Here is a 22,732-nt window from a genome sequence, read left to right on the forward strand (position 1 = left end):
TCGATGTTGAAAGTCGAGGTTCGTTGTCTGCTGTGGCTGATGTGGAAGGCTTGCTTGACTGCTGAGCCTCACGCATTTTTCTATCATACAGTTCTTTGTAAGGACTCAAACCATCCTGCAAATATCCCCTAAACCGATGTACCCTTTCAAAATTGAAGTCATACTTTATCATTACTCATTCGGTTTCGATTGTTATCCTTTTTTCTTCCAATTGCATCAGCTCTTCATCTGTCAGTTCTTGGTGATGGGATGCCAAAACCTCTTCAACATCATGTTTGTCAGCTTCCGCAAGCCAAACTCACGCTGTCCTTACTTCATTCACCACGATCAAAACGCTTAATTATGTCTAGTTTTACCGTAAGTGTAATACCCTTACGAGCTCTTTCAGGCTTTTCCAATACCATAGAACTCATCCTACAAATGGCTGCTCACAGGCACGTGTTAAAGCAATGCTGTTCCGAATCTGGGGGAGAGCAGCTGCTCGGGGTGCGCTGCCTTTTATCACGCACTGATTGATTTTTTTTTTTAAATTGCTCACTGAATTTTTTTTTGTAACAGTGAAAACACCTTCTGAAAACGAAAATAGGGTACTGAAAATAGAGTAGGTCTTTCGTAACAGTGAGATCTCGTAAAGCGAACGTTCGAAAAGTGGGGGACACCTGTACTACTACCACTTCTTCAACCACACTTTAGGAAATCTTTGACTGCTTTGGAGGGGATGCAGAAGCAATTTACTAAAGGGATTGTATGGATGAGGAAAAGTTCACTGTGATTAGTCTCCTTGGAGCAGAGGAGGGTGCATGGTTTGAAAGATGTGTTTGAAATAAAGGGTACAGAAAGATTAGATGGAAAACTTACTACTACTGGCAGAAAGGTCCATTGGGGAGTGAAATGGAGTTGACAGACAAAAGAACTAAATTTAACATCTGGAATAAACTGTTGTTTAAGTCTTGAATGTATCACCAGGAGTAACACTGGAGCATATATTGGAAGGGAAAGATTTGTAAGGTTGTTGGGTCAGGGCAGGAGTGGAGCATGCTGGATTGACATTACATACACAGAATAGACTGCACCCTTTTCAAAAAGGAGATTTATTATCACTGTTGTGATATTTGTTGTTCTGCAGCAGTAGTACAAGGAAATACACAAAAATCACTACAAATAATGCAAAGGATAGTAGGGTAGTGTTGGTAAGGGAAGAAACATGATGGCGGAGAAATGTTGAACATGGACCTTCAGACTCCTGTAGCTCTTCTCCAACGGTAGCAATGGAAAGAGGACATGTCTTGAATGGTGAGAGTCTTTAATACCACCTTTTGAAGTCCTCAAATGATGGGGAGGGTTGTGCCTGCGATGAATCAAAAACTGTTTTTCTGACATCCCCTATCATTTCCTTCTATTAGCTCAAAATGATATCCTCTCATAATACCCACTGCTGCCCTGGGGAAACAGGTGCTGGCTGCCCACTCACTATGCCTCATCTTAAACACTGCTAACAAGTCACTTTTATCCTCCTTTGCTCCAAAGAGAAAAACCCAAGCTCGTTCAAGCTTTCCTCTTAAGACACTGTCTCTAATCCAGGCAGCACCCTGGTAAATCTCTGCACCCTTTATAAATCTTACACATCTTTCTCATACTGATACAACCAGAACTGAACAATCCGCTAAATATGGTCTAACCAGTGATTTATAGGGCTGCAACATTACCCTGTGGCTCTTAAAAACTCAATCCCCCGACTGAAGTTCAACACACTGTACACCTTACCCACCCTATCAAGTTGCATGGTAACTTCGAGGAATCTGTGGATGTGGACCCCAAAGATCCCTCTGTTCCTCTACTGCTAAGAATCCTGCCTTAAACTCTGGTGCTCTGCCTTTAAGATCAACATCCCAAAACGAATCACTTTGCATTTGCCAGATTGAACTCCATCTGCCATTTCTCAGCCCAGCTGTGCATCCTTTCAATATCCTGTTGTAACCTACAACCACCTTCTGTACTATCCACAACATCAACCACTGTCATCTGCAAACTTACTAATCCTCCTCATCCAAGTCACTTATTTTAAAAATGTATCATAAAAAGCAGGCATCCTGGAACAGATCCCTAGTCACACCAAATTTCATACTGTATGGCTAGCATGAAGTAAGCTCCCCAAATTCAAAATCATATTGGTGTCCAATATCAATCATATCAATAAATCCACAATTTGCAATTATCAAGCAGCTTGCACTACTTCTGCCAGTGTGCCAGGAGGAAAATATTTAGCTCTCAATTCCTACTATTAGTAAAATACTGGTCTAATTCACAAATTCAAAAGGGTAAATGCAGGAAATGAAAAACAATTGAAACCTACGAGTCCCGTCCACCATTCATTCACACCCTGGATGATCATTTGGCTCCACGCCATCTTCCGACGTTAAACCCATATACCTCAATTCTCTTAAGCTTTCATGTTATCAAATCTATTTGAACATACTCAATAAGTTGGCCTCTACTACCCACTGGAGTTGAGAATTCTACAGTTCTGGGAAAGTAATTTCTCTACTTGGTTCTTGAAAGGTCAATCGACTATTTTGAATCTGTAATCCTAATTCTGAATGCTTTACACAAGGAAAGCATCATCCCCAATTTTACTGTCAAACTCCATTAGAATTTTTTATATCAATGAGATCACCTTAATTCTAAAATTCACTATAGACCTATTCAATTTCAATTCAAAAAAGTAGACTTTCACCAGCAATTAATTGATTGCATACCATGACAGCTCTATCAACTAAACAAGAATGATTCTAATTAAATTTTGATTCTGCAAAACTTCACTTAATTTGATATTCACTTCATAAAATAAGTTCACATTTTTTAAAGTTTTTGTATATTCTGTGAGGAAACTGGAGAAAATGAATTTCTAAAAAAAAAAAAAAAATAATAATAAATTTTAAACTCCCATTTACTCTGGAGGTATACCAAGTTAAGATTTTGTTGGAGATCCAATGATGCCATAAATGGCAATCTTGGATGTATTTAAAAATGTCGGTGACTTCAAAATCCTAGCTGCATCCTACAAAAATGGTTTATGTAACATCAGTATGACAGGATTTTGCACAATTCAACATCTAGAACTTAATCTCTCACATCATGCAATCAGTGGTATTTTCAACTAGTTTAAAATACCATTCCCACCCCTACGTTCCCTTTCTCCAAATTGGTCTAATTGACTATGATTTAAGTTTTTAAACAAAATTCGGAATTTCTGGATCAAAATATTGTTAAGATTTAAAATTGGAGACAGTAATTCAAATGAACCAGGGAAGCTACAGATTCCTAACCCAAGAAAAATTGCTCTAAAGGGCAACATACTTAGTAGGATTATAAACAAAAGTATAGTTTTCTTGCTTATGTGCCAATGATCCCAATCAGTTTCTCCATTTGACTTTGACTTTAATATGCAACACAAATAATCAAAGAAAACTCGAGGGCTGAAATCGTATTTCCATGGATTGGTGCAAGAACTGAGAATTTTAATTCATAGGATACTGGCGCCTGCAGGGGAATAAGTGGGAACTGCACCATTGCAATGGACTTCATTCACATTAATCAAGCAATAACGTCCTAATAAATCAAGGGCTGCACACTAGGTCATGTTCTATCGAGACAAAATTTAGAGGTTAAAGGACAAGGTGACAGTGCAGAGTAGCGAAGTTATAATGACATGAAACTGTCAGAATGGGAAAGAGCATTCAACATGAATATATCTTCCGTTACAGCAAGAACAGAAAAAAGTGTAAAATCTTCAAATGAAGATCAGTGTGGAGGCTGAATTCATGGACTGCTTCTGATAAATCTCAACATACCAATCTGGAAAATAAGGGAGGAATATGCCATTTTAGGTCTAGCACTGAATACTGATAATTAGTAAGTTGCTCATTCAGGAGGACACAGAACGACCACTCTCCACTGAACATCGACGACTCCTCCGTATAGATCATTAAGAGCACCAAATTTCTTGGTATTCACCTGGCAGAGAATTTCACCTGGTCCCTCAACATCAGCTCCATAGCAAAGAAAGCCCAGCAGTGTCTCTACCTTCTGCGAAGGCTGAGAAAAAAGTCCATCTCCCACCCCCACCCCCCCATCCTCACCACATTCTACAGAGGTTGTATTGAGAGCGTCCTCAGCATCTGCATCACTGCCTGGTTCGGAAATTGCACCATCTCAAATCGCAAGACCCTGCAGCGGATAGTAAGGTCAGCTGAGAAGATCATCGGGGTCTCCCTTCCCGGCACTACAGACATTTATACCACATGCTGCATCCGTAAAGCAGACAGCATTATGAAGGACCCACGCACCCCTCATACAAACTCTTCTCCCTCCTGCCATCTGGCAAAAGGCACCGAAGTATTTGGGCTCTCAAAACCAGACTATGTAACAGTTTCTTCCCCCAAGCCATCAGACTCCCCAATACCCAGAGACTGGACTGACACCAAACTACTGGCCTCTACTGTGCCTATTATCTTGTTTATTATTTATTGTAATGCCTGCACTGTTTTGTGCACTTTATGCAGTCCTGGGTAGGTCTGTAGTCTAGTGTAGTTTTGTGTTTTATGTAGTTCAGCATATTTTTTGTATTGTTCATGTAGCACCATGGTCCTGAAAGACATCTTGTTTTTATTGTGTACTGTACCAGCAGTTATGGACGAAATGACAGTAAGAAGTGACTTGACTTGACTTAAGAATTCTTTAGGGAAAAGTAATGCCACGATCAGTTTTGGAAGTTAGTGGCTTATTTTATCCCAAAACTGGGATACAAAATTTAAACAAAGTGAACTACAAAGGCTGTGAGCTTTCTGCAATACATTGGAAAAACTAAACAAGGTGAGAGCAACGAAAAAAATTAACATTTAAAATACATAGCTTACTCAAATAAACACACTGGTGTCTTTCTTCACGCTGCCCCATAGACAGTACCAACATTAATCTTCTAGCCTGAACATCCAACTAGTACATTACCCCAAGTACATATTAAAAAGCTATCAAGGGCTGCATACTGCTGTGAAAGGAAGCTGACATAAACACCAACCTGATGTTCTTGCAGTATTGAGAATCCCTGTGAGTGTGCCAGGTCTGTTGATCAGCACTGAGATGTGAACCCCAGGGCTGCACCCTGGCCAGTACAAAGTGCAAGACATTGCTAAGCAATGATATGGATGCAATGGAAGGCTCCCCATCTTTGTTTAGTGGCATGGCCCTGCCCAGGCTACAAAATTTTCTATGGTAACAAGTTCAATTATTTTCTATGGTCACTTTTTTTTTTACCCAAAACCAGCCAGTGGGAAAAATGGTCCAACAATATATTAGATCAAAAGGAAACCAATTATAATTTATGTTAATTCACAGTAAGAAAACTTCAGAATTCAAGAGAAGGTAGAGATACTCTAATGGAACATGAATAATTTAGCAAGAAATAAAGAAATCTATAGAATATACAATTGCATTCATTCCCTCAGGAAACATTGCCAAATAAGGAAAGAAATGAGCATTAACATGTACTGCAGAAACTATATCCCTAGGACCTGAAGTACTGTGTTCCAAGGTTTTGAAAGAGATCGCTCTGGAGATAATAAATATAGAAGTTATCATCTCCCAACATTTCCTCAACTCTAGATTTGCTACTTTACAGTTTGTGGGAACAATGCAAGAAAGGCAGAACTTATAAACAGTCAACTACAAAACAATAGGAGGGAAAGTACTATCAAAACAAAATGCAGGAACAGCACATTCCAGCAAATGCTGGGTACCTGGCCTTTCAGAAGGCCTGAAAGTAAATTCATTTTTAAAGTACGTATGTTAACATATACTACCCTGAGATACATTTTCTTACAGGCATTCACAATGGAAACAAAGATACAATAGAACCAATGAAAAATTACACACAAAAACAGCAACCAATAAGCACAAGGAAACAATATGCAATTACAAGAAAAAACAATAATAAATAATATTGAGAACATGAGTTGCTGAGTCCTTGAAAGTTATTCCATAGGTTGTGGAATAGTTCAGCGTTGAGGTGAGTGAAGTTACCCACACTGGTTCAGGAGTCCAATGTTTGAGTAAATGTCACACAAGTTATTACACAAAATTTAAATATGTGGGATGGTAGAAACATGACATGGACTGAGATCTGATCAACAGACTGCAAATAATAGAAATGAATGCCTCATCTACAGCTTGTGATATTGTAACTTGAGAGGTGGAGCAGGGATGGACTCCAGCTGTTCAATCTACATCAATGATTTGAAAGAGAGGACCAACTGTAATGCTTTTAAATAGCTGACAAAGTTGAGGGGGCAATGGGTTGTGAGAAAGTTGCAGACAGGCTTCATAGCCTCAAAGATATTGAATAAAGCAGCAAGGACACAGAAAAGGACATAATGCAGAATAACCAGGTCATCCAAATTGGCAACGGAAGTAGAAAAGTGGAGTACTTTTAAGACAGTTAAAGACCAAAAGGTTTAAGAGTTCAAGACATTCCCAACTGTCCTTGTACATGAATTATTAGAAGCAACACACATCAAAGTTGCTGGTGAACGCAGCAGGCCAGGCAGCATCTCTAGGAAGAGGTACAGTCGACGTTTTGGGCCCAGATCCTTCGTCAGGGCTAACTGAAAGAAGAGCTAGTAAGAGATTTGAAATTGGGAGGCAGAGGGGGAGATCTAAAATGATAGGAGAAGACAGGAGGGGGAGGGATGGAGCCAAGAGCTGGACAGTTGATTGGCAAAAGGGATATGAGAGGATCATGGGACAAGAGGCCTCGGGAGAAAGAAAAGGGGGAGGGGGGGGGAACCAGAGGATGGGCAAGGGATATAGTGAGGGGGACAGAGGGAGAAAAAGGAGAGAGAAAAAGAATGTGCCACTTATCCTTGTGAGCGGAACAAGTGCTACACATGCCCTTACACTTCCTCCCTTACCACTGTTCAGGGCCCCAGACAGTCCTTCCAGGTGAGGCAACACTTCACCTGTGAGTCGGGTGGGGTGATATACTGCGTCCGGTGCTCCTGATGTGGCCTTCTATATATTGGCGAGACCCGACGCAGACTGGGAGATCGTTTCACTGAACACATACGCTCTGTCCGCCAGAGAAAGCAGGATCTCCCAGTGGCCACACATTTTAATTCCACGTCCCATTCCCATTCTGATATGTCTATCTACGGCCTTCCCTACTGTAAAGATGAAGCCACACTCAAGTTGGAGGAACAACACCTTATATTCCATCTGGGTAGTCTCCAACCTGATGGCATGAACATTGACTTCTCAAACTTCCACTAATGCCTGACCTCCTCCTCGTACCCCATCCGTTATTTATTAATATACACACATTCTTTTTCTCTCACTCCTTTTTCTCCCTCTGTCCCCCTCACTATACCCCTTGCCCATCCTCTGGGCCCCCCTCCCACTTTTCTTTCTCCCTAGGCCTCCTGTCCCATGATCCTCTTATATCCCTTTTGCCAATCAACTGTCCAGCTCTTGGCTCCATCCCTCCCCCTCCTGTCTTCTCCTATCGTTTTGGATCTCCCCCTCCCACTTTCAAATCTCTTACTAGCTCTTCTTTCAGTTAGTCCTGACAAAGGGTCTTCACCCGAAAAGTCAAATGTACCTCTTCATAGAGATGCTGCCTGGCCTGCTGCGTTCACCAGCAACTTTTATGTGTGTTGCTTGAAATTCCAGCATCTGCAGATTTCCTCATGTTTGAATTATTAGAAGTTCACTTTTAAGTTCAGCAAACATTTAGTATGGTAAATGATAGGCTGGCCTTCATTACAAGAGGATGCAAGTAAAGGACGCAATTTTGAAACTATATAGAACCCTGGTGTCCAGCACATAGAATACTACCAATATGTTGAGCTACATAACCTAGAAAGGATATTAGTAATATGCAGAGTACAATCAAAATTGATTTGATTCCTGGGATATTGGGAGTGGAACAGGTTACCCTATGAATTACATTTAAATACTGAGTTTAGGAGAATGAAAGGGATTCTAACTGAAACAATATTTTACAGTGCCTATAAGTATTCACCCCCACATCCCACCCCTCCATGGAAGCTTCAATGTTTTACAACATTGAATCAGTGGATTTAAGTTGGCTTTTTGGACACCGATCAATAGAAGACTCGCGTCAAAGTGAAAACATCTCTGCAAAGTAATCTAAATTAATTACAAATATAAAACAAAATAATTGATTGCATAAGTATTCACCCCTTTAATGAAATACCAAATCATCACTGGCGCAGCCAATTGTTTCAGAAGTCACATAATTAGTTAAATGAAGATCACCGCGTGCAGTCATGATGTTTCAATTGATCATAGTAAAAAATACACCTGTATCTGGAAGGTCCAACTGTTGGTGAGTCAGTATCCTGGCAAAAAATACACCAAGACAAAAGAACACTCAAAGCAACTTCATGAAGAGGTTACTGAAAAGCATAAATCAGGAGATGGATACAAAAAAAATTTCCAAGTCACTGAAAATTCCTTGCAGTACAGTAAAGTCAATCATCAGTAAGTGGAAAGAATATGGCACTGCTGTATATCTTCCTAGAGTGGGCCATCCTCAAAAACTGAGTGACTGTGCAAGAAGGGGACTAGTAAAGAAGGTCATCAAAAGACCTATGACAACTATGGAGGAGTTACAAGCTTCAGTGGCTGAGATGGGAAGAGACTGCACATACAATAGCCATTGCCCAGGTGCTTCACCAGTCACAGCTTTAAGGGAGAGAGGCAAAGAGAAAGCCACTTAAAAAAAAAACTCACATGAAATCTCAGCAAGAGTTTGTCAGAAAGCATATGAGAGACTGAAGTCAGCTGGAAGAAGGTTCTATGGTCTAATGAAACCAAAATTGAGCTTTCTCACCAACACTATGCTTGGCATAAGCCAAACACCACAAATCATAAACACACCATCCCTACCATGAAGCATGGTGCTTGTTGTATCATGCTGTGGAGATGATTCACTTCAGCAGGCTCTGAAAGGCTTGTAAAGATAGAGGGTAAAATGAATGCAGCAAAATACAGGGAAATCCTAAAGGAAAACCTGATGCATTCTGCAAGAGAACTGCAACGAGAAGATTTGTTTTCCAGCAAAACTATGGCCCCAAGCATAAACCCAAAGCTACACAGGAATGGCTTAAAATCAACAAAGTTAATGCCCTGGGGTGGCCAAGTCAGAGTCTAGACCTCAATCCAAATGAGAATTTGTGGCTGGGCTTGAAAATGGCGGTTCACTCACAATCCCCATGCAATCTGACAGAGCTTGAGCAGTTTTGTAAACAAGAATGGGGAAAACCTGCAGTGTCTAGATGTGCAAAGCTGAGAGACCTATCCACACAGACTCAAGACTAATTGCTGCTAACGGTGCTAAATACTGACTTGAGGGGGGGGGGAATAATTATGCTATCAAATTTTGTTTACTAATTACAATAAATTTAGACCAATTTGTAGAAATTTGTTTTCACTTTGACAATGATAGAGTCACTGTCAAAAATACCTAATTAAATACACCAATTCATTGTTGTAAAACAATAAACGTGAAAACTTTAGGTGGGGTGGGGGGTGAATTCTTATAGGCACTGAAGGGCAAGGTGGAATTGACATCTTCGACTCTTCATGATGATCGAGTGACTCACTGATAGGATAGTCCTGTAGTACTTGATATTCTCAGTATCCAGCAGTAACTTGCAATTGTTAAAAAAAAACAAACAAGATAAACAAATACACTTTTGAATGGACCCAAAGTGTCTGCTGCATCCACGCATGCCAGCAACTCACTGGATCACTGTACCCTTGTGTATTCAACAATATAAACTAACTAACTTACTTGGAAGTGTCTGCATGTATACATTAGATGTGAACTGCAGGTATCAAGTTCAAGGTACCAGTCATAATCTCAAGAAATTTAGGCCAGTCCCTCAATGATATTGCTGTTGCTAAGTCCTTCTCCTGCCATCCTTTCCAGTAGATTGTACTGAAAGCACCATAATTCACCAGCCTAATCACTCCGTTTGTGATTATTGCAGTGTGCGCACATCTTCAAACTATGCCATCAACAAGGGTTCTTTGTCTGCATATTTCCAAGGATGAAGTAGTACACCCAACCTCAAATTTTACTCCAAATCTATCAAATTGGAACTGTATCCACTCCATTATTGCAGAGCCTGCGACACCCTTCTGTGTGGGAGAATCTTCTGCACAAAACTGGTGATAAGGGGTAAGCAATAAATACCAGCCTAGCCAACAACCTCAGTAAAAACAAGCAAAATTTTGAGTACTTATCTCCCTACTGTTCAAGTGAACCAAGATCCAACTTTCCATTTTTATTAATCCACTAAGCATTGCAAAATTACAAACCACATATTGATAGCAAAGCAAACTGAAAGACTTCTTGCAACATGTCAATGACTAGAGGACCAATTTTCAAGACATGAAATTTTCTTGGAGGATAGAAATATCTCAGCCTCAGATGTAAATCACTATTCTAATCATGGCTTAATACAAAACATTAAATGGCTAATAGAATCAGAATCAAGTTTATTATCCCTGGCATGTGCCATGAAATTTGTCAACTTAGTAGCAGCAATTCAACACAATGTAGAAGAAAAAATAATAACAGTACATATATTGAATAGATTAAAATAGTGCAAAATTAGAAATAATATATAATTTAAAAAAAGTAGGTAATGTTCACAGGTTCAATGTCCATTTGGAACTGGATGGCAGAGGGGAAGCAGCAGCTCCTGAACGCTGAGTGTGAACCTCCTACCTGATGGTAACAGTGAGAAAAGGACATGTCCCGGGTGCTTTATAGGCTAGTACCCAAGATGGAGCCAACTAAATTTACAGCATATTCCTAATCATCTTTTTCTGCTAAGATCAAAATATTCCTTGAGAAAACTTCCACGTTTCATAGCCTGAAGGCCTTAAAAATAACTGTAGAGTGAAAGAGGTAAACTTTCTCACACCGCAAACTACATTGACAAGTAGAAAAATAAGATATCAGTCAGCCACAATTTTAATTTTGAGCCAACTCTTGCATTGCAAGTGAAAAGCATCCTTTAGAAGCATGCATACAACCAAAGGGTCACAACCAATGCATTTCTGGGTGTCAGTTTCCTTTCCCTGGAAGAAACCAAGGGGGGATAAAGAAACTTGGAATTTTAGACTTTCAACCTATACTGTAATTTGCTTTTGAACTATTTATGGGCAATTTGAAATCTTGGGCCATTTAAAAATAGATTGGAAATTATTGCATACAAAATTTTAACTACTTGCCTTCAGAGAATCCACCAAGTCTTGAACAAGAAACAGCCGTCTTAATTCTGTAATCACATAGTTGACGTGACCTAGTCCAATATCACTGTACTTGTGTACCAGTTCATCAGAAACAGCAACATCTTTCTCCAAGCAGGCCCTGATATGGGAGGAGGGGTAGGGGTTGCACAGAAAAGGATAGCAATTTTATTTCTATTCCAAATTTTAGTACATTAAAAATCATTTGCATAGATTTAAAGTTTAATTTACCAATAATATTCTCAAAGCAGCCTACTAATTGGCTCAAACGACATTTTTCTTTGTGAATTTAACCGGGGCGGTGCTAGCTGGTGCTATAGCCCCAGCAGAAATTGCAATAGCACCAGCGTAGCACCACCAAGAAATTAACTGAAATTTCACATACAAATCTCAGCTGCTTTGCTTTCTCTGTATAGTTCTGAATACAGCTTGCTTCTCCAGTTGATATAGTGAAACAGCGCCCCCAATTACCATAACACCCACGCAGCAATAAAGTTATAAACTCCGTCAGATCCACTCTACACTTCTACTTATTTGTTCATTGTCAATGTCTTGCCGTTGCTGTCCTCAGATCAGTTAAGCTGATGTAAGATCACTTAAGGAGGTGATGTCACTCACTCTCACTCACGTGAGAGACTGATAGTATACATCCAGGCGCAGATCCGTGGTCTCGTGAGACTAACGGATGCCCCCCTTACACAAACATTGTGCTTTTACAAGCTAGCGTGGGCCTGGCACGTGCATTATTTTGGTGGCGAGAAAAATGGATCGATTTTTAGCGAGAAAACGACCTCATCCAGAGGAATCAGTGGTATCTCAGCCTGAGCCTGTCTTAATTGAAAGTGACATGCAGAAAGAGGTAAGTGGGGATGAGTACGACAGCAGTTCATCGAAGGAGTGTGAGGGCGAAGTAGAGGAACAGGAAATGGAGATGCAGAAGAGGATGTGGATGAAGCTGCTCTTAGTGCTAGTGGGAATACTGTTAGCGATGTTAGCCAGCAGACTGAGGAAGGACGCCGTCGGCCAGCATTGAAAAAGTACCCTTCACTGCATACAACAGTTTGGCAATCAGCAAAGGAGTTTTATTCGTGGCTGGTTTGACTGGCTGGAATATTTGATCACGAAAGATACTACGTTCTGCTTCGCATGCAGGCATTTCCTGTGTGGAGGACATGGGTTCCATTCTGAGTCTACCTCCATTGACACCGGTTACCGCAACTGGCGGAAAGCAACAACAGCTTTCAAAACCCACCATGTAAGTGCAGCTCATAAGTTTGCTGTGGAGGCACAGGCCAAATTCAGATTGAGAAAACAAGACCGTTCAAGATTGGGAAATATGATTGACAAAGGACATGCAAAGATTGTCCAAGAAAATCGTGACTACATGAGAGCAATGGTTGAGTCTCTAGCAAGGACAGACAGTGAATGACAGTTGAATTTCTAGCTCCAATGAGACCCTACCGTGATGCAGTTATAGATTTATACAAACTAATCTGCAGATCACTGACTCTACCTGTGACATCTGCCTCATGCAAACGGAGTTTCTCTTGCCTCAGACGCCTCAAAAACTACCTAAGGAATAGCAGCGGCGATGCTTGGAACAGCAGCTTGGCCCTGTTGACAATAAAAAGTCAGAGGACCAAAGCACTTGACATCCAGAAAATCACTGATGCTTTCACCACCAATCACAACAACAGACTGATTGTGCTTCTCTGAAAACATCAATGCTGAGTGCAGTTGATTTTTAAAAAAAATTTTGGCCAAGACTAATGCTGATTATTATTATTTTGTGGTGGATACCTCATAGTCCTTATGTTTCCTGCAAATCCTAAAATATTACATTTACTGCTATTAAGCTTACTCATTTTGCTTAGACTTCCAAGCGGTGATTCTGTTGATTTTTGTTTTAAATTCAGTAGCCGAATTAATTGAGGTATTGCAATGTCAGAGTATGATATGTCCAACTCCTGGTAAAGCCTTGCATCTGTTGTTAACGGTGTGTCTTTTGCCATTTTCTGTCTATGTAATGCGAATAGCTGTGGACATTGTGTTGAAAAGCACACATTTGAAGCGGATTGTGGGATTAGTACGTTGTGCGCTGTGGGTTTGTTTGTTTATGGTCTGTGTAGCCTGGGTTGTCTCCAATGCTGTTGACACTGTCACAGTTCACTTCTATATTATATTTATCAATTGCTGTTGCTTGTGAATCAACAGAGGCATTTATAGTAGGCACATAATGCTTGAAACTGACTTTTGGCCTTGAGAATACATATTACCATAGAGTACATCCCTCAGCACCATCACTGAATAATTCAGCCCCACTGTAGCACCAGCAAGAAAAAATCTCTGGCGCCGCCACTGAATTTAACTGAAACATTTACACAGTGAATGTCAGTTTAAAGTTGATGAAAAGATAAAAGAAACAAAATTGAAATGTCAGCTTTTAACAGTAGGATAAACCACACCATCCTCGAGATGGAACAAAGATCACAGTGGACATAACTAGCACATTAAGGTGCATTCATTAGTTTCTCAATAATACTGCACAAATCAAAATCTGCAGTTCTTAATTAACTTACTTGAAAGGGTGACCATCATCAGACTTCTGCACTGCCTGCAGAATACCTTTGTATATCCTGAAACTAATTGTGACTGAAAGCACTGCCAGGCCAAGGTACGCAATTACACTGACAATGCTGAAAATTGTCATCGATAGCAACAAGAACAGGCTTGCACCAAATACTAGTCCAGTCTTCTTAATATCACGCCAATAGATCAAGTCCACAACTGTCAGAATAAAAAGAGAAATATAATTAACACAAAACCAAACTGCCTCCACAACACAAGTAGAAATATGAACTGATACAAAATATAATGCTACTATCAAGTTATTGGTTAGATCAGGAATGACACTAAAAACTGCTGCAGAAGGGAGTGTCTAAATTTCCAGTGCTTGCCAATATTATTTCACATTGTAATGAATAGGTCTTCAAAAACCCCACTCACTTACTTCCTGATCCAAAAGGAAACAGCTTTGGATTGCTCTGCCAGTTAGTCAGATCAGCTGCAACCTCAACTCTAATCTGTTTACTGTGGTGAACTTACATCCTTATCATACTAAGTTACCAATAAAATAGCAGCCTATGATAGAAGGATGTGCCAAGGATCAACGATTGAGCTCAGTTCACAAAACAAATCAAAAATTTGGTAAAACAGACCAAATGTCATTGGTTCTGTTGGGGGGGGGGTGGAGGAGAGAGAAAGAGAAAATGGGACAGGCAGGAAATGGATGAATATAGGGTAGTACTTATTTCACTGTTCCTATTTCATTGTTGCACGTTTCTGTCCAAACACCAGAATCAAGTCATAGAAATTTCCATAATTTTTTTTTTAAATTGTGTCCTTGCAATTCTTCACGTTTTCTTATCCTACAAGTTTCCAATTCAGATCTCATCCATAACAAAAGACACTCCAACAGCAACTGACATACTTGGGATAATTTGCTTTGAAAATATTCCAGCTCATTTACTGCTACATAGGATTACGGGACATAATTTCAAAGGCTAAAAATCAATCTAACTTCCCTACGAGTTTGATAGGGAAACTATTTTCCCTAGAAGAAAGTATATTGTATATTTCTGGCATGTTCATAATGACATAACTGAACAGGCTAACATCAAAATGATGACCTTTAAAATTGCCTATATGCCATTACAAAAGAATCCACTGAAAACACAAAAATAAACTTGAATATGAGCGAAGTATTCCAACATTGGATAGGAATATCCTGTTGGCTTGGATATATGCAAACATTTTATATTGTTTCCTCATGAGAAATATTTTTCTATCAAAAGTAATCAAAAACAGATTAAATTATCAGTTATTAAGTTACAAGTTGGATCAATTACTTTTTTCAATCTTAATTAAAAGTTTAAGCTAGATATCAACTTCATCAGTATCATGTCAAGTCTTCAACAAACAGACTGTCCCTGGGTTATATAAGGATTTCATTAATTAGAATGGTCTGGAAGTCTATTTCTCCATGAATCAGAAATGCTAGTTTTAACTATCCACCATTTTACTTCATACACATGGTATAACCATTTCATTGGACTGCATAATCACTTAACACTACCCATAATTAAACAAGCAATACATTTTAAGTTAATCAGAATGCTAAAGAATTTAGTATATTATTTAAATATATTATAAATTTAATTCTAATTTGCTATAAATGCAAATTCCCAATTTGACAAAACCTTCCACAAAATGTAGTAATACCTGGGCCATTATAGAAAATACTCCAAGCCAGTCAACTACAGAGAGCAAAGCAAAGATGTTGAAGCCAAAGTTAAATTAATAGTCATGAATGGTTAACCAGAGTCTGGAGAAAATCTTGAGCACCTTAAGCCTGTAACATAGCTACTTGGCAGATTATATAGCTTGCCTTAAGATCATACTATCCAATACTGCCTTTTTATAAAAATTCATATTAGAAATATTTTTAAAATTGGCTGCATACTTGCAGCCAGAAAAATAAACCACTCTCACCAATACCAATGTTAATAAATCAGTCATGAAAGAATCTGTATGGCAAGGCTCAATTGTTCCAAAGTAAAATGCCATATTAAGACACTGCCTTTGACATAGGAACGACTGAAACTTTAAATGTTATTATTTTCCAGCTCAGAAGCACAGACAAAACACCCTTCTCAAAGATCAACTTGCTCAGTAAAGTCTTAACCTGGGGGCCTTCCACAATATACGTGTTCTCTAACCTGTAAGCATTCACAAAAATAGAAAACAGAATTACAATTATTAGTTTCTTTCCTTCAAATGTTTTGCAGCTTGCACTCGATTAGTTTTTATGCATTTAGTGTTCCAGTTACGGTTCAAATTAAAAGACCAGCTGTGAGTCCCTCTCATCATTTGATCAAAAGATAGATTCTAGTATATTTTAACTGGAGCTTTCCATTTCAAGCTCTAAATGACATTACCACAAAATTTTCTCAAAAGTCACACATTTTTGATGTACATAATATGGTCATTGATACGAGATTTGCAGAATACTTTTCGGGAAATTTCCAGCTGATTTCAAACTTTTTAAAAAATATATAGCTTTAAGACATCAATTAAGAGAGTTATTAACCAGTTCTTTCTTATTTTGTTTCGAGATACTGTGCAGAAGAGGCCCTTCGGGCCCAACGAGCCACACCACCCAGCAACCCACCTATTCAACCCTAACCAAATCAAAGGACAATTTACAATGACCAATTAACTTTTGGACTATGGGAGGAAACTGGAGCACTCAGAGGAAGCCCCTACACTCACAGAGAGGTCATACAAACTCCTTACAGACAGTAACTCCGAATTCAATGCCCACTACGCTACAGTGGTGTTATCTGCAACTACAAATAAAACTGTAAACATTAGTACCATGGGTCACAATGGGTGAATTTCAGGGTCAAATACAAAAAACTTTCAAATGATGTACAATTTTAGTTTGCTTAGAAGATTAAAAGCTTGCAAAATGACTCCTTTTCATCAATTAAGTAATGTCAGTAAATTAATCACAATTCAACATAAATTTATAATATTTACAAAAATCCTTTCAAAACAGTGCAAATCACGAATCAACACCATACAAAATACTGTAGGCAATATTTGGTATGCATTTGCTGGCATCTGCTCCACCTAAAAATAGCTTTAATACAAGCTGCAACGAGCATGCTGACCTCATCCAATTACCAGCTCTCTTAACCAATCTCAAACTTCACTGCCATTTTAACAAATAAAGCATGCCTAATACTGCAGTTCCTCTGTAGTGTAAAGCATTAATTTCCTTTTACATCAACCTTACTGTATTTACAATCTGATCTCAGCATACTTTCTGTCTAAAGTAATGATCTTCAATTACTGCAGTCATTTTTAAACACCAAAACTAAACTGGCTTAAGACATTGCCGAGAATTAAACAAGGGTGAGATTTTAAATCTCAAATCTGAAATGAAATAAAAAGACAAACCCATTTTGGCATCCATCTTGAGAATGCTCACATACACCGAGCTCCTGTACAGCTGCTTACACCCTTCTACTTCCTGCTAGGTCACTTAGAGGTTAACATATATACGTAGCTGTATGCTGTGTCACTGCACAAATAACTGTTTCAGTCTGCATGCAGTACCCAACTGCGCAACTCTAACCCAGTGACAACTGTTCAAAGCCAGATGAAATCTAACAAGAAAAACCGTTTAATCCACAAATCTCAATTGTTTAGAACCACATGTACAAATCAATTTCTCCCATTAATACTTGTAGATTTTTTAAAATTAAGAATTGCTTGCAATCTCAGTGAAATATTTATTTTAGCCTTTCCCATCACAAATTACAAAAAGAATCAACATTCTTGATGTAAATTGTTTCTTTAACAAAAGCAGCTGACTGGAGTAACATTGCAGAAAACTAAATCACACATCTATGGTTATATTTCAGGCTTATTTTATTCATACATCCAAACAAAAGAACCATTCCATTTCAAAAAACCCTAAATTCCATTCAATTGAACAGATGGAAATACATACCAAAAACATTTAAAAGATTTCTCTCAAGAGCAAGATCAACATTTTTTGGTAATGTCATAGCTAGTCTCAACACCACTGCCAAGCTTCTATAAATATTCAATACATGCTGTATTGTAAAAAAACCAAAATGAATAGCAACAACAAAACAAAAATTCCAAACACATAGACAGCTATTCAAGTAAAGCTAATGTTATATCGGAAGAATCCGGGGGGGGGGGGGGGGAGAGGAGGAGGAGGAGAGAAGAGAAGAAATTATCACCAGCAATCAAACAGAAGCTCAAATGAAAAAGATAAGTTTTAAATGTTATAAAATTTGTTTAACCAATTGCTCCTCCAGCACACTATCTAATCATAAAAGCAATTCAAACAGCTGAACTTAATTACAAAACTGGAATTGGACATCTTTAAAATGCACGCCTTGAAGATTAAACATCTGAAATTCATTTACATGCACAAAATTCAGCCAACTAACCGTGGTCTATAATAAAGCTTTGCAGATTTATTATAAGCATTCACACCAAGAGTTAGAATGGGTGAGCTTCAGGACCAAATGCAAATAAAATTGCTAGTCAATTTTATCGTGTACCAATTTTAAATGCCATTAAATTCATGACAGCTTCAAAAAAATCATATTTAAGCTTGCTGATGGCACCACTATTGTTGACCAAAAAGGTGGTAATGAATCAACATACAAGAGAGAGACTGAATATCTGGTTGAAGAGTGCCACAACAAAAACTCTCAACGTCAACAAAAGCAAAGAGCTTATTGACTATCAGAGGAAGAAGCCGGAGATCCACAAGTCAGTCCTCATTAGGGAATCGAAGTTGACATTATCATGTCAGAGGATCACCTTGATCTGGGACCAACACAAGTGCCATCACAAAGGCACATAATGGTGCCTCAACGTTCTTAGAAGTATGCATGCGTACATTCAGCATGTCATCCAAAATTCTGACCAACTTCTATAGATACACAGTGAAGAGTATTCTAACTGCATCATGGCCTGGTAAGGAACACCAATGCCCAGGAATGGAAAAGTTTACAAAAAGTGGTTGTCCACCACAAGCAAAGCCCTCCCAGTCATTGAGCACAGTGCCACATGAAAGCAAAATCATTCAAGGACCCACATCATCCAAACCGTGTTCTCTTCTCACTACTACCATCAGGCAGCAAGTACAGAAGGCTTGAACCCACCCAATAGTGTGGTACTTAAGAACAGATATTACTCTCAGATCCTGAACCAGCATGGATAACTTCACTCACCTCAATGCTGAGCAACTTCACAACCGATAGAGTAATTTTCTAGGATTCTACAACTCATGTTCTTAGCATTATTTACTTTTAAAATATTTATTATTTGCATGTTTTGTCCTCTCTTTGCATATTGGATGTTTGTCACTTTGTATAGTTTGATATAAATTCAATTGTATCACTATCTTCCTGTAAACGTCTACCAAGAAAACAAATCTCAAGGTAGTATATGCTGACATATACAATACTTCAATAATTTGCTTTTAACTTTGAAAACTATTAGTATTCAGAAGACCTGGGTATGGCTGTACACTTAAAGTTAGAATGCAGTAAGAAAGTAAACTGGGTGCTGAACTATTGTTAGAGGATCTACATAGCAACAGAGCCACTTTGCTGCGTGGTAGAACAGCATCTGGGATATTCTGTACAAGAATTCCCCTTTAAAAGGAAGGTACATGCAATAGTGGGAGAGCTGCAAAAGATCATCTGATTCATTCGTGGGACAGTGGACTGTCATATGAGGGAAGACCAGGTTGATATTAATTTGGATGAATGAGAGCAATGCTCAAGCGGCAAGCAGGCACAAGTCAAAAGGACTATACCTGTTTCTTACGGGGTCTGTCAACACTCTAGTTTAAATTAGTCTTTTAAATTAGTCAATATGTGTACTTTTTAAAGCCAGTCTCAGTCTGTGTGTATATATCCCTTTATGGAGGTCAAACTTAGTTTTTTTAAGGTATCAACTCAATTAGTGATACATCAATTTACGTCATTTTTAATTTATTTTCTAAGTTTTTGATAGCTCCTTGCCATTTCCTTTATGCACTGAGATGACCAAAAAACCTCCAATTTGGGATCATCTTCAAATTTCTACCCTTTTCTCGAAGTCAGTTATTCCCAGCTTTGTTCACACCTTATTTGACAGACATTATGATGTAAAACCGTTCTTACAGAAACATCTGCATGATGCTAAGCTACGGCACATCACACCCACCTTACTTTGGGAATCATTTAAAAGCTTTCATTGTTTAAATGAAGTTATACGGAACAAAGTTCAAAGCCACTGCTCTAGCTTTTAACCAAATCAATGAGGTATGCAGCAAACCAAAATGGCATCAGAATTGAATGAAAGACATCATACCACCACTTCTCACCAAAATCCTAATTTCTACTTTCTCCGTTAAGATTTTCTTTTAAATTGCATTTTTCTATATTTCACCTTAGACCCAGAGTGAAATCCCAATTTTAAGTTATTAGAAGCAGCCTTTCATAAGAACACAATTTGCCTTGTCTTTAACTTGGAAATTTACTTGTTTATTATTTACCCTCTTATCTTAATTAGTATATTTAGATAGGATGATTAAATTTCATGGTGCAATTTGTTATTCTTGCACATCTCTCTAATCTGATTGCAAATTCTCTCCCCAAAACTAGATGCATAAAAGCAGTCTCTAAATAAATAGGCTTACATTGCTATGCTGTTTCATACCTTAGATTTTTCAAACAAAACCAAATTACAACTTTTCCTGTATTTCTCACTGCTGTACAATATGCATTTCAAAATAAAGTATTGTGGATTCTGAAAAAAAAATTTGAACAATTTCTAACTCTTTCTTTTTAAATCTTTTTATTAGTTTTTCAAAATTATAAACTCAATAACAAAGTTGGTACAAAGAGATTGGAAAAATGTTCATCAGCATATATAAAATGAATTTTAAGTAACATAGAAATAAAAGATTTCCAAACTCATTATGAGATTAAACATTAAGAAATAAAAAGGAAAAAAAATAAACAAAAAACCCCAAAAGAAAATGAGGACCCCCCCAAAAAAAGGCAAAACAGGGCGAGACCAACAGCTTGTATCAGACACGATCAATAATGTCGTTAACTCCGCTCCTCTCGGAAAGGTCAGATTACATCATATGAAAATGTTGCATAAAAGGTTTCCAAGTATCTTCAAATTTAACCAAAGGGTCAAAAATATCACTTCTAATTTTTTCTAAATTTAAACTTAATATGGTTTGAGAAAACCATTGGAAGGTAGTTGGAGGATTAGTTTCCTTCCAGTTCAACAAAATAGATCTTCTCGCCATTAAAGTAACAAAAACTATCATTTGAGAGGCTGAAGAAGACAAAGATCTATGTTCTACCATTGGCAATCCAAAGATTGCCGTAATAGGATGGGGTTTTAAATCAAAACATAGAACTCTTGAAATAATATCAAAAATGTCTTTCTAATATTTTTCCAAAAGAGGACAGGACCAAAACATGAGTTAAAGAAGCCACTTCAGAGTGACATCTATCACAAGTAGGGTTAATATGGGAATAAAAACGAGCTAGTTTATCTTTGGACATATGAGCTCTGTGTACTACTTTAAATTGTATTAAAGTATGTTTAGCACATATAGAAGTATTAACTAATTGAAAAATTTTATCCCATTTCTCTATAGGTAGGGAAAGTTGAAGTTCCCTTTCCCATTCATTTTTAATTTTATCAGATATATCTGGCTGTAATTTCATAATTATATCATAAATTATTGCTATTAATCCCTTCTACAAAGGATTAAAACCTAAAATTTTTATCAAAAATGCCAGAAGGATTTGAAGTCGGAAAGGTAGGCAATGTAGTATTTAAAAAATTTCTTATTTGTAAGTATCTAAAAAACTGGGATCTAGGCAAATCAAATTTCTCAGATAACTGCTCAAAAGACATAAAGCAGTTATCCAAAAATAGATCACGAAAACATATTATACCTTTCGTTTTCCATATCAAAAAGGCTTGGTCCATTACCGAGGGTTGGAAAAAGAAATTAGATATAATAGGGCTTGATAACAAATTCATTCAGGCCAAAAAGTTGACAAAATTGAAACCATATTCTCAATGTATGTTTAACTATAGGGTTGAAAATTTGTTTATTCAATTTAGATAGTGCAAAAGGCAATGAAGTTCCTAAAATGGAAGCTAAAGAAAACCCTTGTACAGAGTGGCCTTCAAGGTTTACCCAATGTGGGCTTGGAGTTGTATTCCAAGCTTGTGTCCAAAATATTAAGTATCGAATATTAATTGCCCAGTAGTAAAATCTTAGGACAGGCAATGCCAAACCACCCTCTTTCTTAGATTTCTGTAAGTATTTTTTTTTTACTTAATCTGGGATTTCTATTTTGCCATATATAAGAGGAAATTTTAGAGTCAATAGTATCAAAAAAAGATTTAGGAATGAAAATTGGTATCGCTTGAAATAAATATAAAAATTTGGGCAAAATACTTTAAAAGCATTAATACGGCCAATCAATGACAGAGACAAAGGGGACCATTTAGTAATCAGTTGTTTAACCTGATTAATTAATGGTAAAAGGTTGAAATTGAATAGATCCTTATGTGTCTTAGTAATTTTAACTCCCAAATAAGTAAAATAATCAGTAATCACTCTAAATGGAGAATTTCTATAAATGGGAACCTGCATATTTAATGGCAAGAGTTCACTTTTACTTAGGTTCAGTTTATAACCAGAAAAGCTACTAAACAGAGCAAGCAAAGTTAATACTGCCGGAATAGATTT

At 37.8% G+C, this 22,732-nt stretch overlaps 1 protein-coding gene across 4 annotated transcripts in view; it reads right to left on the reverse strand.

The window, feature by feature from the left end:
• LOC134350551 (reticulon-4-like) overlaps positions 1–22,732 on the reverse strand; it is an 80,638-nt gene that overhangs the window by 14,789 nt on the left and 43,117 nt on the right. For all 4 annotated transcript variants that reach the window (XM_063055885.1, XM_063055886.1, XM_063055884.1 and 1 more), the window contains 2 exons: positions 13,920–14,127; positions 11,323–11,461 (listed from right to left, as the gene is read on the reverse strand). In XM_063055885.1, coding sequence (XP_062911955.1) covers positions 11,323–11,461; positions 13,920–14,127 — 347 coding nt within the window. The remainder of the gene's footprint in view (positions 1–11,322; positions 11,462–13,919; positions 14,128–22,732) is intronic.

The sequence above is a fragment of the Mobula hypostoma genome, chromosome 8, assembly GCF_963921235.1.
Source record: "Mobula hypostoma chromosome 8, sMobHyp1.1, whole genome shotgun sequence".
Classification (NCBI taxonomy): Eukaryota; Metazoa; Chordata; class Chondrichthyes; order Myliobatiformes; family Myliobatidae; genus Mobula; species Mobula hypostoma.